Consider the following 19,290-nt stretch of genomic DNA (forward strand, 5'->3'; position numbering starts at 1 on the left):
CTTTGTGTCATTTCTGATCTTCCCTGAAAATTTCATCCAAATCTGTCAGTCCGTTTTTGAGTAATGTTGCGAACAGACAGACAAACAGACAAACAAACCAACGCTGATCTACATTTAACTCTGCTACTTTCTTTGGCACAATAGTACTACTATGTTGCAGGGAGTTGTATTGTATTTTGTTATTAGAATTGTAAGAAAAATTCAAGTAATAAGGAAGACAGACTACTTGGGCAAAGGCTCATCCTACAGCAAGATGATGAAAGAAGAACAAGATAGAAGACAACACAATCTGCAGACTTACACGCCATTTAGCTGGTTTGACATGAACTGGACAGAGGGACAAAAGCAAAGGTACAACACATTTGTGGGAAATTCAGCAACAGTGTTGGGACAAGCTTTCCAAACAACGTGTTATTTCCATTGCTGATAGAATGTCACCACTGTGTTCTGCTATTCAGTGATTTAAAAAAATTTCAATTACATTTTGGATTGAGTATCCCATGATGCAACACTGTGTACATTTTACTAATTAATTAATAAAATATATAACATTTTGATTGCTAGTACAGATAGAATGGTTTTCAGCCTGTGAAACACTGTGACATCTCAAATGCAGGAGGCGTCGCTCATGAAACCATAAGTGGACGCCACACTGTACTTTTCCTATATCAGTCTCCAGCTGCCACAGGGCTCAGTTATTACTACGCTACTCAGTATAACTGAATATTATGAGGTTTTATATAGCAGCTGCATTATATCAGTATCAGAAGAAAAAGCATATTTTTAGTATTCTCTATGGCCTTCCTGCTCTCCATTAATATGTCAAGCTTTTCACTTCCTCTATCATGCGCAAATGAATGAGACTGTACTTCTCTTTGCCCAACACTGAATAAGCTCTTCATCCACTCGCCTTTTGGCAGTTTTAGAACAAACCTAAAGAAACAATAGTTTTCATTCTCTACTCTTTATTCTTCCTCCATCTCTATGTTTCCCTCTGTCACTATGCTCCAATCCGCTTCTATCTAAAGCCTTACACGAGTCATTTGTACTTGTTCTACATTCTTCTCTTCAAATTGGCACATGAGTTGAAAGGGTGCCCTGATGCTGAACTCCATCACGATGTTTGGTTTTTCCCCAAACACTGAATCTTGCCAGGACTGTGGAAATACAGACCTCAGAAGTGCTAGAAATTAATAATTACAAAGTGTGGGGTTCATTTTCATACCAGCTTTTTCACAAACATCTGATTTAAAGCAGGCAAAAACAGCATATTGAAGAAATGTTCACCTTGATAAAATATATATTGGGTGCTGTTTCCCTGTATATCTAGTAAACTATCTTATGCAGCAAAGGGTTTCTGAGATAGAGACCAATTCTGGGAAGCATTTGGGTGCTTAAAGCTTGTCTGCTAACTTTCTGTCATCTAAAAACTAGACTGCATGTGCATCTGGCATGTGTTTCTCTGAACAATTGCTATATGAGTGATTGTGGGTGTAATATGTGCTCGTGTCATTGCCCCAAGGCCAGACTCATTTAGGAGTGAGGGGTTCTGGGAGATTAAGATCGGTTGACTGAGTGTGAGGGTGCAGCGAGGCACCTCAAAGCATCTCCATGGCCAGATGTCTCTATTAGTCAGCCCTGGACTCGGAGACCTGGCTGCGACCAGAAGCACAAACCTCTGAAGAGATGCTTCAGGGCCAAGTGAGGCTTGTCAGGACTTAGGCCACTGACAAATGTGTGAGGAGTCTCACTCAAAGCGCTGATCATTTATTTCAAATCCAACTGACAAGTCGCAAACGCTGACAACAAAGAGAGAATCACTAACACCAGGACGTCTGATGCTGTGGAAGCCCTGACGTGACGCATCACTGTTTGCTCTTTAAAATATAAATTAAAACTGCAATCTGTGCCTGCCACACTCAGACACACACGAAGGTCAAACACACACACACACACTGCAGCATTCTGTTTTTGTTGTGGCGGCTCTTGTTGCAGTGCACAGTTTCAGCCTTATTCCATTTCATTACACTCCACCACCCTGCTCTTTCCCAGCCTCCATGGGATGTGAATATTGGGAAACTGCTGAAAAGCTGCACTCTGTGTGTGTGGGTTGTGACATTATTATTCACTTTCCCTTGTTCTGTAAATTAAAGCTTTGGTATTGACACTAAAAACTTCTGAACACTCTGCATTGTGCAACAGTCAATCTGCTTTCAGTCCTCTGTACATGGTTTCATTTCTTCAGAAGATGACAGACTGGAGGTGGGAGTTTCAACAAAAGCAAAAACAACTTGGCATCGGGGTCTTGCAGAAACCTTATATTTTGAATTTAACAACCTTTATATATGCCAGCTTTCAGACTGTCAGCAGCATCTCTAATTCAGCCTACAGTACATTACTGAAAATGAAAGCTGATAATGATCCCGCAGGGGGGGCCTGTCAAGCTTTTCTGATTTCAAACTCTGTTGTAAAAAGTGGAAAAGAAACTGTTGTCAAAGGGAGTATCAGCTGATATTTAAAATAATGAAAGATGTCTTATTATGCTTTCTATTAGGCATACGAACCCCACTTCTAGGAAGCAGTACAGTCTATTGTATTGCAGCTCTCTTTCATTGCTCTGACTATTATAAGAATGCTGTACCCTTTGGCTAGAAAACCGAATAGGAAACGGTTTAAAAGAAGTTTGTGGATATTGTTCAGTCACATTCGTAACTATAAAAGCACTTTTGGTTTTGTTAACTTTAGTATTTCCTCTTAAAAACCCACTCAGTGGACTCGATGTTCTAATTCTGATTGTGAAATACAAGAGACTGCAGTTGATTCAGTTTCAAAATGTCTGCACAATTCTGCCTGAGGAAAACTCCTATGTTGTTTTCTTTTATACTGGCAGGGGGTAGAAAGGATTATGTTGTAACAAACGCATTGCAAAAAAAAAGTTTTTTGTCTTCAAATTTCCCTTTTCCACTGATTTAAAAAGAGAAAACAACTGCTGTGGTAAAGGGAATCTTTAATGGAGGTTCTGGTGAGTCCTTTTGATGATTAAATACATTTTCAGGCCTCACCTCTCCTTCCCGTGTCCACGGTCGGCCATTCTGGGGATATTTGACCTGCGTCTGCCTCTTCTTCTGGCCTCCGTCAGCAAACTTGCACAGTAAAGGCTCTGCAGGGGCTACAGAATGAGTCACACAGAAAGAGGGAGACAAGCACAAATACAGAAACGGATTAATCATCTTAATAGTCTGAAAAAAGTGAAATTTCACACATTAGGTTAAGAGTTACATTCCAAAGACAGAGTGGCCTGAACAAAACCATCACATAAATCAGTTGGACCTGAAAACAGCACTTCAGCTCTCACATTTATCTCCTCCACTGCTAATCCAAACATCTAAACAACAGCAGTTATCGCTCCATCTCTACAACTGCTACAACTACGCTTTCACAAAAGCGGCCTTGACGTAGAAACAAAGCCACGGGCTAATCATCAAAGCATGGTGAGAGCGGTTCAAACGACGAACCAAACAGGCATACTTAATACGCTAAATAACTGCACACAGTTTGACCTCCAGGCAGCAGACTGCGACTGTGATCGCTCCAAAGACAACATGGTCCTTTTCTGGACCAGAGAAAGAAGAAAGGCTTAATTACAAATAGGATTAACTGAGCGTGACCTTGCATACAAAAGTTCACCAAACTCTAACTTCAGCATAATAGGCTGTAGTAGAACGCCTACAGGCTTCTAAAATAGAGGGAAGCAGTTGGATCGGGGCTGGGTTATTCTAAAGGAAAATAAAGGCTTGTATTGATTCATTGCATTTTAAAGGCAAATCTGTAGAAAGCAAGAGAGCGTGAATGATGGCTTCTATTTCTTGGAAATGCTTTAGCAATAGCATGACTTAAGAACCACAATAAACAGTGATATCCTCACTTGAAGCAAGACACTCAGATAAGACATTTGATGGCGTATGTAGATAGTCTTTTGTTCATGTGATCTTTGACGTGGGGGATATTTTGACTCCCAGTCGTAGTTTATTTTATGCAGACACAGATTTGTGCACATATTACCTCACAACCACCTTTTGATTTCACACTTGAAAGGATGGACAGATTGGAGTCTGATAGAATACAGAAATAACTGAATGAATGTGTGGGTCACAGTAAATTAGCCCAATAGTTACCAAAGTCTACAAATTAATTAGAAAATATTAAAAGGTCAAAGATTTCCAACTCTATTCATAATGAGGCACAGCAAATGATCACAGCAGTTACACTGTAGCAGTAATGGAGCACAGTCACAACAACAAATCTTCTGTTCATCTCCTGATTCAGTTTTATGAAGACACCTCTTAACCCTGGAATTTAATAAGCCACCTACTTTTATGCATTGCCTCTTACTTGTTTCTTTAATACATCCACCAAGGCATGTTTTGAGTCACTGATGCATCTTTAAGGAGGCTATTAGCTGGCACTCTTGTCCTGTTTAACTGGCGATGATTTCAAACTGCACAGAGTCAAATCCTCATCACTGTGTGCAGCACAGGAATAAAGGAGTTCTTAAAAGATACAGAAAGCGATGAACAAATTGCAGTATCATCACACTGGTACTGACTCACACATTATGAATGCCAAAATAAACTACGCAATTATCTCGCCTACTTCAAGAAAAATGTTTCTTCATCTTGGTAAACTGAAAAAAAAAAAGAAAGAGAAGAAGCGTTTTCAGCAGAGAGATGAGAGTTTTTTGGCTTGCCTGGGGCCCGGATGGGACTGCAGAGGTAAGCATAAGAAGAAACACAGTGCAACGCGATTATACTACTGCATTTAAGAGTAAGTTGTCATTAAATGCTTTAGCTTGGTTTCTGTCTAATAGCAGGCCACATGGGTTCACCTCTGTTATCATCCTCTGTCTTTGCTATTCATCTTTTTCAATCACTCCCCTTGTTCCCCTCTCTTTTGCCCACTCTGCACCATACATATACATACATAAATACATGTGTAGCAACACCATGAAATACAAGAGCTTTGCCCTGAGAAATACCAAATATGGTGCTCGATTCACACCACTGATGATGATGATGATGATGATGTGAGATTCATGTAAAACACCCTTCATCAAAACTCAAATTTGACAGATCTAGGTTGAAGGACCACGATGCTCCTAAACCATGCTTTCTAAATATTTTTTTTAAATAAGATTAGTTATGATAAACTATATTCTCAATAAATAGGTTTTTATCTGATTTATTTATTTATTATACACTATATTCAGTTTTCCCTTGACAGAGCATTCCCCTGGGAAAGACTGACCTCGAGATTGACCTGGAGACACCCTGATGTCTGAAATACACGCAAAGCAGTACCTCCAGCTAATGTAGGATGCAACTGTTTGTCTCTTGTCTCTTTGAAATGGTTCCCAGCTCTCTAGAATTGCAGCTTTAACACATACACCACATTTAAAACAAACCCTATTTACCTCATTTAGTCAGAATATAGTGTATAGTGAATAAATACAATGATTAAAACTTACTCTAATCATTCAGAATATAATTTATTATAAATACTCTCACTAAAAATAACTTAGAAAATATTATGTAATTTTCTATTCAGGGGCACGGTGGACCGTTGACTAAGAAATGTCAAACCTGAGGCTGATGAAGAGTGTTGACAGTGAAAATATGGAAGAAAACAAAATGAGACGAATTACAATATGGTTATAAATGTATCTTTAAATGTGGGACTAAAAGTTAATAAAATCTTAATACTGTTCTACAGCATTTTAAGCTCACTTATGGCCTGAGTGGGGGCATTTTTTTTAGCCCTTCGTGTGTATAGGATGACAAAACACTGTATGGCTCCTGAGACAATTTAGTCATACGAATTAGTTTATTATAATTAATCTACTAAACATATATTTTATGCAAATCAGCTCAGATGTTCAGCCAAATTATTTATTTAATGATTTTATAGAAAAAGGCCCAATTTTATACTCAATTTGTACATGCAAGGAGAAAAAATGTGACAAAGAACGTTAAAATTTTCTGTTATTTGATCTCATGAAAGAATGTAGATATACATACAGAGTTGGAAGAACTATACTGTAAAAATCCAAACACAAAAACTAATTTGTGCACTCAAATAGCTAGTCTCTTTGACTTTCATTGGCTGCATAACATTTCTTGAACACCCTTAATCATTAAAAGAAGTGTTTGCACCTCATCTTTACAGATTCTAATGGAAATCAGTGCAGCAGAGATGACAATGGGAAAGTGTTACCCTCAGAGCATGTTATTTATTTTTATTTTTTAGATTTTTTTAGCACTTGAAACTAAGTTTAGAAGATGTAAATTAACACCCTGCTTTGTTTTTTGTGTCAAGCATATCGGCTGTAAGTGTCAATTTGGAAGACTTTGGCAAAACCTCTGACTATAAGTCGGCTTTTATCAGCTGGGTTTATGTTGAATCAATGCATGGTATTATGGTATTATTGGCAGGTTTATGTGTGTAAAGGAAATAATTTATTTCTTCCCTTGTGAGTTAGAGCTTCATTGATGGACGTGTTTTAGACCCAAAGGCTGATCCTGTGTGTTCTGTTGTGATCTGTTTTGTTGGTGTGACAGACAGAGAAACTGGTGACAAATGACAACTCGTCAAGTTTATAGTCCGGACACTTTCTTGTCTAAAGTTTCACTCAAAGACAGCAGAAATCCAGCTGATCTACAACAACTGTTTGTCCTTTGTATGAAAATTATACCTCTGTGGTATAATTGAATTGAATTGAATTGAATCTGTTTGAATCTTTTAACTGACAGCCTCATCACACAGATAAAAAGTTTGTGTTTTGGGACTTCAATGTCTATTTATGATCAGAATTAGTTATGTGAAAAGTGATGCATAAACTCTAATGAAGTGACAGTTCCCTGCTAAGCAATGATTAAATCTTTACATCTGTGCTTTTTCTTCATTCACCTCAATTGTATCCCTCATATTAACAACCAGTAAGCAAAGCATGCAGCATGATAACAATGAAACCTTTCTGTGCAGTAACAATAAAAGAGATGCTGCCCTTATTCAGCTTTGTAGAATCCCTGATAGTAGCAAATATCCACAGAGACATAAAAATTCATGTTGTTAATGTAAGTGGGTTTTTTTTTCATCTCAGCTTGTGAAATGGCTCCAGACATTAAACACTGGCCAAGTGCTATGGGCCACTGTTTACATGCACAAACACGCCTACACAGACACATACATCAATATTGTTACAGTGCTTTGGTTGCCTCAGTGCATCTGGAGCTCCAAATTCGACTGCTGCAGGAGTCCAACATTTGGTTGAACAGGAAATTAAACGCTCCCATAGAAAGATGTTTCTTTCTTCTATAGATAAGTCTTTTATTTGCGTGCATACTGCTGCCACATTCTTGAATACCTGGATGGAGATTAATCCTGTTATTATTCAAAACTGTCATGCCAGATTACACTGTCACGGTATTTCACATTTCTCCTAAACACCACATAATATACAGAGAAGATAAAGTGTTCAAAATGTAGCTCAAGATTGCAAAAATAATATTTCATTCTTTTATTGCAGTTAGTTTAGCTAGACAGATATAAAGTATCTATCTATCTATCTATCTATCTATCTATCTATCTATCTATCTATCTATCTATCTATCTATCTATCTATCTATCTATCTATCTATCTATCTATCTATCTATCTATCTATCTATCTATCTATCTATCTATCTATCTATCTATCTTCGAACTTTGTTCCTGCCTGAGTGAAGAAAAAATGGAGGCAATAAAAATACAGTCATGTGAAAAAATAAGTGCTGTTGACTTTTCATCAACATACTTCTTAAATCTCACTTTTATAGATTTCCTTATATGTGAAGTTTACTTTCATCTGTAATTAGTTTTAGTGTTCTATTCTGTAATTATGTACTATTTAACAAGTTCTCTCTTGCTTTATTTTGATTTTATCTGCCAGTTCATCAGTGTGATGTCATCTTTAATCCTTTGATTATGGATTTTTTTTCAGTTCTAACTTTAAACTGCCTAGTCCAGTTATTTGATATGAGTCCTAACTTAGTTAATTATTCACTTAACTTACTGTTATCGTTTTTTACTATTTATTGTTTTGACTGCTCTGCCTTGTCCCCTTATGTCTTATGTCTTGCTTGATCGGCTCTGTGTTTGCACGTTTTGACTGTCAAAGCACCTTGTGAACGCCTGTTCTTAAGGGTGCTATATAAATAAAGTCATTATTATTTTCATTATTAGTATTCGAGTAAGCAAACACTTATTCCTCTTTGAAATGCTGCCAACAGATACAAAGATACACTCGAACAAATGACATACTGTATAGCAGTGACACTGACATGAGTCATTTTCATAGTTTAAACATAAATCAAAACAAAAAACAGATCAGTCACATTGAAAAAGTAAGAAAACGACAATTTGTTGAGGATTTGCTGTTTCAGAAAATTCAAGAGCAGAGCATTTGATACAAAAAACATCTCAAAGAACCCCAGAAATTCACCACAGGGTCAGCAGGTAACTCTGAGGTTGTTTTGCTGGGCAGCTCACAGTCATTGATTTGAGGATGAATTGTGCATAATATCAAAGGGTACTTCAAGATATACTGAATCCACCTGTGACAAAGTTGAACCAAAAGTGGGCATCAAACAGGATAATGATTCTGCAAATCGACCAGTAAATTGGTCAAAAAGAAGAAATGGAGGCTTATGAGAAGGTAATGGTATGGGATTTGACATGGACAGTACATGTAAGAAAACCATGGAGCATCTTACAACTGAGGAAATGTTGCATGAAAAATGTTCAAAATTTTCTGCAAGGTGAGAGGAGTGGACGAATATGCAAAATGTCAACAAGAAGCTTTTTCTGCCAAACAGAACACATTACTGTTGCTATTTTTGTTTAATAAAGGACTGAAAGAGCAAATTTTATTTGTGGTCAAACAAACCACCTTTATCTGTAGTCAGTGTTTCAAAAAGATCAGATGTTTGTCTTGCAAGCCAGGAATGCAGTGGGATGCAAAGATTACAACGAGCAAATTTACATACAATATGATACGAAAAGCCTTAATTAATCCCACAGTGGGGAAATTTGCATTGCTACAGCAACAGATGAGATACTGCAAACATTTAGGAAATATCAGTAGAAAAATAGAAATGAACCAACAGTATACATAAGTTGTAGCTCAGACTGGCCAAATTCCTCTGGATGTGGAAATAACGACATTGTTCCAAAAAATAAACCAGCACTGTCAACCGAGTCGCTTAACTGAAAAAAAAATATCAGTTCAACATTATTTTTGTCTTTTTTCTAAAAGCTAATGTGTATTCTATATAGCAGGACAAATGCAGTGAAGCAAACAAAACACTGCAAAATAACTTTAACTTACTGCCCCTAAAAGTAGTACTACAGTAAATTAGCAATACCATAACAATCAAAAGAATCTAAATTGTTCCATTCACATCATATTGCAGCTATAATGTAAAAACAGAAAAGTGTAATGTCACTGTCGTCCTAGCTGCAGGTCATGCCTGTGGTAGCAGAGCTGTGATATTAAGCGTTTCTCTCGGGGCGATAAAAAAAAAGAACACAAACAAGCAATAGGCTCTGTAAATCACTTTCTATTCATTCCAACCGCTGTGACAAGTTATAAATACTGATGATGACAATGAAGATAATGAATGTTACTGATTCCTCTGAGGTGAACACACCACACATACACAATTAGGGGTCAAAACATCCAGAGACAAGATTACTTGGAGGAAAAGCTGCTGAAAGCGGCGCGTCCTATTAATTCTGCAGCTTGCTTTCACAGCTAGATTTCTACAATCTGTAGCATTTCGTGAAGGTGCTTGTTTGACTCCTGCTGCTGTCATTCTTTCAGTTCTGTAACACAAACTGATGAATTCATGATGAATTTGTGGACGGCTGTGTCTGCCCTCTAGACTGGGTCACTGTAGGGCATGTCAAGGTAATTAACACTGTCTGAGTCAAATATTAGGAAATCGAAATAGTTCAGGTTGGTGTTAATTTTTAGTAAACACGACTCGGATCGGATGACATAAAATTCAATTCAAATCAAATGAGGAAAAATTCTTGTTAATTGCCGAAGTCACGCACAAAGCGCATCAATATTGCCCTTCTGTCTCCAGGCGGTTTTTCTTGCAAGTGCTTCAGCAGGTAGAGAGATGGAGGGGTCATCACTTAGATACCAGAGTAAACTACAGCAGTGTGCATGCAATAGATGGGGGTTCAGAAAATGAAAAAAATGGCTTCTCATTGGATCACCATATGCAGTCAGTGTAGAGACAAACAGATGGTAAACAGACGCAGTGATGACAGAAAAAGATGAAAGTAACATCTACTGAGCTGTACATCCTCAGTAGCTGATTCCTGTATTTATCTATTAAACTGATTGGTATCTGATTAATTGAACATGAAACAATCCTTTGTTTAGCACACAGGTGTTGTAAAGGGAGAGTACAATTGGTGGCAGAACATTAGGGATGCAAATTTTGAATCATTTTATTCAGCAGTTTTCAGTCCACAGATATATGATTAGTCTGCATCGGTGGCTCTCTAACATATGCCACCAGTGCATGAAAACACCGGTCTAATCGGTCCTGGCCTGTAAAGAGGTCATTAAGCATTACAGACTGTCTTTGTCATGGTGCCCACAGCTAGCTAGGCCCACACAATGCTCTCTGCTTGCCAACATGGAATTACCTATAGTGTTCATCACCTCAGTTCACTACAGTACCAAGCAGTAAGAGGCTTCACCAGATACTGCAGCAAATACTGCTGGCATGTATCTAGAGAATACAGATTTTTGTCATGCCTTCTGAGCTTGTGAAGCAACAGTTCACCTTTCTCTCTAACACTACATTTCAGACAGAGGACAAGGTCTGTGATCACCTAAATGCAAATTCACATAACCCAACTCATAAACAGCATATCATTTAGAGCAAGACATTTAACATATTTTCTGCAGACTGTGCAAATCTGATTGTGATCAAAAAATAAAAATAAAAAAAGAGGTTGCAGATGTGACAAATAAAAAAAATATGAAAAGGGGAGATCATCTTACATTAAGACAGACATAAAACTAGGGGCCAAATAAAGGGCTATGGAACATTAAGGAACATCTTGGATGCAGCATTACAATTGTTTTCTTAATACATACAGAGCTATTCAGTTGTCAAGCACATGCATAGGCCTGATTTTAATGACTTAATTGCATTTGAAGTGTGTATTTTTTAGGAAAATGGTACTGGACTGGCAGATACTAAATACTAAATGGCTTGGATTGGGACATCCCTAATTTCTAATGGGTTATCGTGTCAATTTTTAGTGTGTTAAACTAAACCCTCCTTTTTCTTTTGCTGTTCACTGTGATTCTGAGCTTCATCAGTGTGAAGAATGTGTGAACTCAAACACTAAACGAGCAAAAATAAAAAGACCCGCCCACACATTGAGCTACCGGTGTGTGTAGTTGTGTCACTGCATGTGTTTCCTAGTAGTTAATATTGCTAAAAACATGAGCTGTTGCCAAGAGCGACATGATAAGGGCAGCAATTGAAATGAAAAGAGAGAAACATTGTTCTGGACAATAGCTACGTGCATTTGTTCACACACTGGAGAATTTAAAAAAAAATTGTACTCATTAACTAATATTTGAAGTCGTCATTTTACTAATTTAATTGATCAAACGTCGTGTTTGAATTGTTCCACTCCAGTTGTTGTATTATTTGGGTGAAAAAAAGCACGGTAACATCCCATCACAGCAGCAATAAGTAATGCAAATAAGACAGAAGAGTCGTAAAGACAGCATGAGGTGTTGACTAAAAGACTGATAGAAGTTGTGTGTCTGAAGGCGTCTGAGTAAAGGCGAAAATAGTGCTTGAATTGAAACAGAGTTTTCAGTCTGTGGCATTTAATGTTTAACAGACAGGACATGTTTATGGGTAACAGGGTGGGTAGCTTGCACTGTGAAGTGTAGATTGCATACTGTTTTCAGTCACGGTAGCGGTGGGATATTTCAAACTGCAGTAGGGCACCAAAGAAACTGTTAAAACTCCAGCAGAGCAAACAAACATATTTATGTCAGTTCGAGCGAGAGGGACACAGGAGAGGAAATAGAAGGTTAAAGAAAATATGGGGGAGGATGAAGCCTACAGGTTAGTGTACATGGCTCTGGTAAAGTGCAGAAGATATATAATATAAATCTTTGGTACTACGAAGCAGAGTACCAAAAACCCTTAGCTTATAAAGACACGAGTGGGACCCAATGCCTCTAATGGGAGAATTCTCTTTTAAAATAATATCCAATTCATTAGCAAACAACATGGGAAATCATTCAGTTAGAAAATGGGTTCCAATCCCCAAATGTGACTAAATGAAGAATCCACGAGCTGGGCTGAATGGGATGCAATCCTTTTTTGAAAAAGTTATTTTCCTTTTAAGACATCTGGCTTCAAAGAGCTCCAAACCATAGGAGAGAACAATGTGCACTCTGGAGGTTTTTCTGGTTCAAGCATTACACACAGTGTTTTGGCCTCTCATCACTAGTTAGCAGTCAGCTTCAGAACTGATTTTAAGATTCTACTTCATTACCTCTGAAGCACGTCATGGTTCAGCTCCCAGCTACACTGCTGAATTGTTGCTTCCCTATGAGTCGGTTCGCTCTGCTGGCTGTTCCTGAGTCCTACAGACTGAACGACTGAAGGCCCTTCAGCTCTGGAACTCCACAGGACATGATACCCTCAGGACCTGTGACATTTCCTAAATCATTTCTTAAAACCGATCTTGTCTAAAAGGCCTCTTATTAGTTCAAGCACATTTTTATTGCTAACATGTCTTAACTGTTTTATGAATAGTAATTATCTTTTATGTTGGGGGTTTTATTACATTTTATTTCTCTCTTACATTAATTGCATTATTCTATCTGCCTCAGTCTTAAATTATATTAGTTCTAAAGCACTTTTTAACTTTGAAAAGTGTTCTAGTGCAGTTATTTAAAATAAAATGTATAATAATAAAATTAGTTTAAATGATCTAATTAATTACATTAGTTCAATTATGAGGAACTTTTGAACTTTGAAAAGTGCTCTAAAAATTTTAACTAATAACAAAAAGATAATATTATTATTGGTGTTGTTATTGTTATTATCATTATATAATTATGTGTTATATATATTTTTAATTATACATATTAATTAATCATATAATAACAGCAATAATAATAGCAGTACTGTAGTAGAGGAGTATAAGAGAAAGATGCAAAAAGAAAAGGGAAAGATCGAAGAAAAAAAAGAAAGAGTGAAAACATGGGTGAAGCAGAAATGTCATGGGACCAGTGGAGACAGGAAGGAGAGATTAGATGTGAGACAGAGGGAGGAGGAGACGAAAAATAAACTAAAACAGAGGAAAAAAAAACAAATTGAGTGAGGACAGGAGTTGAAAAACAGCTAGTTGTCTGTAATGTGCAAAATGAAACTCAATAAGTCTTGACTGCAGACATAAGACAGTAATGAAATTTTACTTTCCATAAACAGTAGGGGTGCACCAGAACACAAAAATCACGGCTTAAATTGACTTTTGAGTCATGAATAGGCTCATTTTTGGATGTCATAGTTGTGCTGTTTCCACAGAGGTGTGGGAATTTCTATTGCAGTAAAACCTGAGCTCACAGTGAGGAAAAATGTGACAACTCTGATCCATTACGCCATCAGTAACTAGTGATGGAGAAGTTTCCCTCCACCGTAGTCCATGAAATCAAAGGAAATGCAGAATCATCAAGTATTTCATCTTTTGAAGTCCACATTTACATTTTTCACCTCCACACTAAATGTTGATTGAAATTGTCATCAATAATAAGAAAGATGTATCATATCATATTGAATAATATTGAATAAAATGGCATATTCATGGAGAAACTGGGGAGCATATGTGCTCTTTATGGCTGGATAGAGACGGTTTCACACTGGCACCGACTCTTTCCATCACAGTATGGGGGCAGAACATTATCGAGTGACAAACACAGAGGAGACAGAATTACAACACATAGTAAATACTCAAACTGTGATTACTTCATTTACACCTAAGATTGGAATGTTGAATTTGCAAGACAGCTCTGCTCACTAAAAGTGACAAGAGATTCGCAGCAGGAAACATGTTCCCAATTCATTTGCATCTGGAAATCACACATTGTGGAGCCATTTCAGGACCTGTGATATGATGTAAATAAACTGTATTTGTATAAAAGTAAATGACACTGAAGATTATATGTATCTATAACCAGATCCCTTCAGTCTGTCTGAAGTAGACGTAAAGAGAAGAAGGATCAAAGTCTATGTCTGATCTAGATACTCTATCTCTATGAACACAACCACCTGAACGCTGTGGATCAATGCGCTTCCTGTTAACCAGGGCTGATGGAAGCTCTGGTCATGTGATCAATATCGACATTCATCCTGTAGCTGGAGAGAAAAATATTACTGTTGCCTGTCAATGCATCAAAGTGGACGGACAGGCTGTGGTATTAATCAGAGGAACACACAGGCAAAAGACACAACCACACATCCCTCACTGACACACACACAGCTACACAGTACCAGCACAGAAAGCTTAACCTTTGATTACAGTGTGTTTTGTTTAAGGCAACACATGTAAGTAATAAGAAGACTAACAACAAAACAATGCACAAAGGCCTGTCATAATGTCACTGCAGCAGCCTCGGAAATGCCACAAACTGTCAGTGACACAGAAAACCAGTGACATAAATCACCTGAACCTGGCGCTGGAGAGACACGTTTTTTTCTTCATGTATTAGATGAGTGAACACAGTGTGTGTGTGTGTGTGTGTGTGTGTGTTCTCTCAATTTCACTGGTTTGTGAATTGAAGTGGTCCATGTACACTAATACACACACAAACACACACATACGCACACACTAATAGATGTGCAAAGCAGACAGTAGTAACTGGATACCCCTGGCAAAGACAAGCAATGCATCTCTTTAAATCTGGATGTCAGACACTTGCAGGATAAAGAAGCACTAGTGCATTTGTGTTTGTGTATAAGACGTAAAGCTTATTTCACATTTTGACCACTTGGGGGCAGCACAACAAGATGCAAATATATCGTCGGCATATTATCACCTTGTAAAATTTGTTATGGACGACTCCACTATTGACTCTCCCTGTTCTTTATCTGCAAAATGCTTCAGCATGTTGTTTGATGTTAACTTTGCCTGTACACTCTTGAAACTAAACTCTGGTTTTTGGGAGATTTCCAACTGAAAATAGCTACGTGATTCTGACAGAACGACGAGAGTGACAAGAACTAAAATGTTAAAGTAATGTGGAAAACCAAAACACTGACCTGAAAAAGCTATTCAAGGCTGCAGTGATCTGCAGAGTTGGGTGACCTGTCACGTTTCACACAGTTATTCAATTGAACATGAAAATATAGAGCAGACCAGCTTTAAGTAAATTGAATATGCATATATGCACCACGCTCACTATTAACTTTAAATACATTGTGCTCTGTCACAGTAATTGTATGCAAAAGTTAATAAATGCATGAATTATGAACATGATATCCTATTGTAAGATTTCTCATAATAGATTTTTAACCAAAGGAGCTGAGACAGTAATTGGTAACACTGAGTTCTTTAATAATTTCTAACAATCTCCAATTGTCTTTCAGATTTTTCACTGAATCAAGTTTGTCAAGCGTGGTATTGATACAAGATATAATTCTGTGTTTCTCACACAGTGAGACAGAAACAGGCTGCAGAAAGAAACAGCAAAAGATGGAATGATGCAGCCGTAACACATATCTGTACTTTTATCTATATCTTTATACATTTACATATACAGTATGCACACTCCCTTTTCTCCCTTAAGTCTATTACTGTGTGGGACTCAGTGACATCCTCAATGATCCTTCTCCACCTCCTTCTACTCCGTGTTAAACAGGCAACAAGTTCCTGCTGTTTATTTGGGGACAATGAGAGGCAGATTGTTTGCTTTAGGGGACGTCTGTCTGTGCACGTGCCTCATGCATGTGAGCGTCTCAATCTTCTTGTACGGAGAAAGAATTAATTAGTCAGACCTTCCTACTAAATCAACTCGAGGAGGACTGAGGAGTGGGAGAGACGGAGCAGCAGAGAGAGCTGAGAGGGTGATGTATTATCAGTCACACTGACACTGCTCTGTACACAGACAGATGTGGTAACACAAGAGACGTCCACTGCATGACTGTATCTGATAAACAGTGATGGTTGCAAAAGGAAAGTCTATATAAATACAATAAATAGGTGTGCATGTGATTAATATTACTAGGTGTGGTTACTGGATGTCAGTTAGAGCACATTTGTTGACTAGCATAAATTAGGCTCATTTCTCAATAACATCCATTGAAAATATATAAAAGAAAGACCATGTTCATGCTGCTACAGGCAGAGGATAATACACCTTTGTGAAGCATGAGATGTGTAATGCTAGGCAACAATATGAGCACCAGCTAAAATGTGTTCAGTAGCAAAACGTCAAATAGGAAAACAAAAAACTGTACTGTACACATTTTGTTTAGTCTGAGATTGACACCTACCCGTCATGCCTGGAGGGGTTTTCAAAAATTTGCCATTGAAATTTTGAATCACCACATCACACTTCTCTGTTGACTCCATCCTGAAAGAAAAGAAAGAGATGCTACTTCAGGACAATGATCTCTTAACATGCACAGATGCTACAGTGCTTCTATAAAAGTGTGTGAAAATGAATGTGCTGAATGCTGACAACTGCGACCCACAAAGCAGAAAAGGTATTAAACGGCTGCCTTTTTATGCATCTGTGCTCAATTGTGCATGTACCCTTGAGAAAAATGCCTTAGGTAGGCCTGTGCACGGCTGTGTGTTTGTGTGTCTGTGTTTTCTATGGGGTTTCCTCTCCTTTGTCCCAGTTTAAAAGCTCCATTCAGTCTGATCTGTTGTGTGTCATGTCCTCTTTGTCTGCCCCTATTCAGCTCTGCTCACCCAATCACAGCTCAATGACTAATTGCCTGCTTGGCAAGCAAAAGCCAGTGTGTAAATGTGTGTGTTTGGAAGAGAAAAACGGTGACTGAAGAGAGACAGTGTGTGTGTGTGTGTGTGCGTGCGTGCATGCGTGCGTGCGTGTGTGTGTGTGTGTGTGCGTGCGTGTGTGCATGCGTGCGTGCGTGTGTGTGTCTGTTTAGGATGTGAGCATGCATGTCTCCATTTGGGTCGTAGTTTTTCTTCATATAGTCAGTGACCCTGAATGAAGCTCTGACTGCATTCTAATCACTGGCACACTCTACGATCTAAGTGAGAAGACCACACACACACACACACACACACACACACACACACACACACACACACACACACACGAGGGGTGAAGAAGCCAATGGTACGAGGATGTGCAGTTGTATCATTAGAGCTAAAAGTCAGTCAGTTGTGAATGGCAATGAGTCAACTGAGGCTAACACTGTCTCCTGCAATTATCTTCAGCAAGAATTTGGATCATAGTGAGATAATTATGAGTCTGTGTTATTTTGTGTCCGATATGTAATTATAGCTTGTCCAGCAAAGAGAATACACATGTGACTGACAAGCGAAATGTAAAATTGGTTTCATGACCTTGACGTTACTCCAGTTACAGAAAATCATCCCTGTCATCAGAAGTGTAAACGTAAACGCTGAACTACTGATAAAATGACTTTCTCTTTACTGTTTCTTTACCTGGCAAAGCCTACTCCTCTGCTCAGGCCGTTGGCATCCCTCAGTATCCGTGTGGAAATGACGTGACCGAACGGCTTCAGCATGTTCTCCAGCTCCTGCTCATCCATCGACACCGGCAGGTTGGATATGTACAGGTTGGTGGGGTCCTGCTCCTGTTGCTGTGGAGAGATAAAAGTAGAAGAAGATGAAGGAATAGTTCTCATCATCGGAAACAGAAGTTGCAATCGAGGGAATTGAGCAGCACTAGTCTTACAATACAGTCAAAGTCAAAAAAGTCAAAGGAACCTTTCTCGTCAGTACCTCTGTATGTGCTGTACTTACAGATAAACTGATTTGCTGTTTCTCAGAGTTCCACAGTGTACAAAAGAATACAATACAAAATAATATAAATCCAGTGTTAATAGTACAAGTGTGCAAAATTGTATCTGTAGCAGCTCATTGGAGATAATAAATGCTGGTTCTGCTTAAACAAAATGGAAACAATTTACCTGGAAACAATTTATGCTACTTATCCATAATAATAATCATTAAATTTCATAAAACTCTTCCTGAAAAGATTAGCGATTCAGATGCATAATATGAAGTCATGATGAAAGAGGATAGCTCTTGACATGACATTGCCCTTGTGCTAAGCAAAACAGATTTCTTCCTTTTAAATACAGAAAGTTCTTAAAATGAAGTGACAAGACAAAAGAACGTTCACTAAAAGCTGGTTTTGCAGCAGTAAATGCATTAAAGGCTAAGTTGTTTATTTACATATTTATGACTGACTATCCCTCAGCAAAATATCTGTGAACATAACTGATGAGAAAAAGTGTCCCCAAAAGAGGAATAAACATTCAATTGAAAAGGCAGTGCACTGGTTTAATGCTCTGAACCCCTGAAGCAATAAGGGAACCCCTACTCTGGATTCACGATGTTAACAGAGTTGCATTAATTTCATTTTTCCACAGGAATGAGGGAACCTCCTTCTTATGTTCCTCTCAGTTTGTTAGACTAGTATACTTCAATTATTTTCCCTCTGTTTGGCAGCACTCCATTGAAATGATCCTCCGCAGGAGACCAAAGCCGGTGCGTGTGGTGCTTGCAAATTAAAGAGGGACTTCTACTGGTCTGTCAGCAGTGGAGGGTGAAGTGCAACAACACCTTTATTTCCTGAGGACACTGAAGAGAGCCAACAACCCCCCCTCTAAAAAAAAAAAACTGGTTGTCAACTGTTACAGAGGCACAACAGAGGGCTTTCTGACAAACTGTGTCACTGCTTGGTACAGCAACTGCACCAAAGCTGACAAAAAAGGCCCAAGAGCATGTTGTAAAATCAGCATTGTTGGTACACAGCTGCCAACACCTGGCCTGTTGCAGTCTCTGCTGTAGCCAAAGGGCTGAGAACAGGAAATAACTCACTCTGGACATCATCTACTTAAGCAACTAGGATCAGGTGGACGCTGCAGGTCCATCTGCACACACACAAACTACTTCTAAGCAAAAGGTCTTGC

The 19,290-nt window shown here is 38.3% G+C and overlaps 1 protein-coding gene across 4 annotated transcripts in view; it reads right to left on the reverse strand.

Moving 5' to 3' along the window:
- Positions 1-19,290, reverse strand: part of LOC111589185 (RNA-binding motif, single-stranded-interacting protein 3) — a 130,179-nt gene that overhangs the window by 22,841 nt on the left and 88,048 nt on the right. For all 4 annotated transcript variants that reach the window (XM_035943833.2, XM_035943827.2, XM_023299995.3 and 1 more), the window contains 3 exons: positions 17,795-17,952; positions 16,645-16,724; positions 3,063-3,169 (listed from right to left, as the gene is read on the reverse strand). In XM_035943833.2, coding sequence (XP_035799726.2) covers positions 3,063-3,169; positions 16,645-16,724; positions 17,795-17,952 — 345 coding nt within the window. The remainder of the gene's footprint in view (positions 1-3,062; positions 3,170-16,644; positions 16,725-17,794; positions 17,953-19,290) is intronic.

The sequence above is a fragment of the Amphiprion ocellaris genome, chromosome 9 (genome assembly GCF_022539595.1).
Source record: "Amphiprion ocellaris isolate individual 3 ecotype Okinawa chromosome 9, ASM2253959v1, whole genome shotgun sequence".
NCBI classification, from domain to species: Eukaryota; Metazoa; Chordata; class Actinopteri; family Pomacentridae; genus Amphiprion; species Amphiprion ocellaris.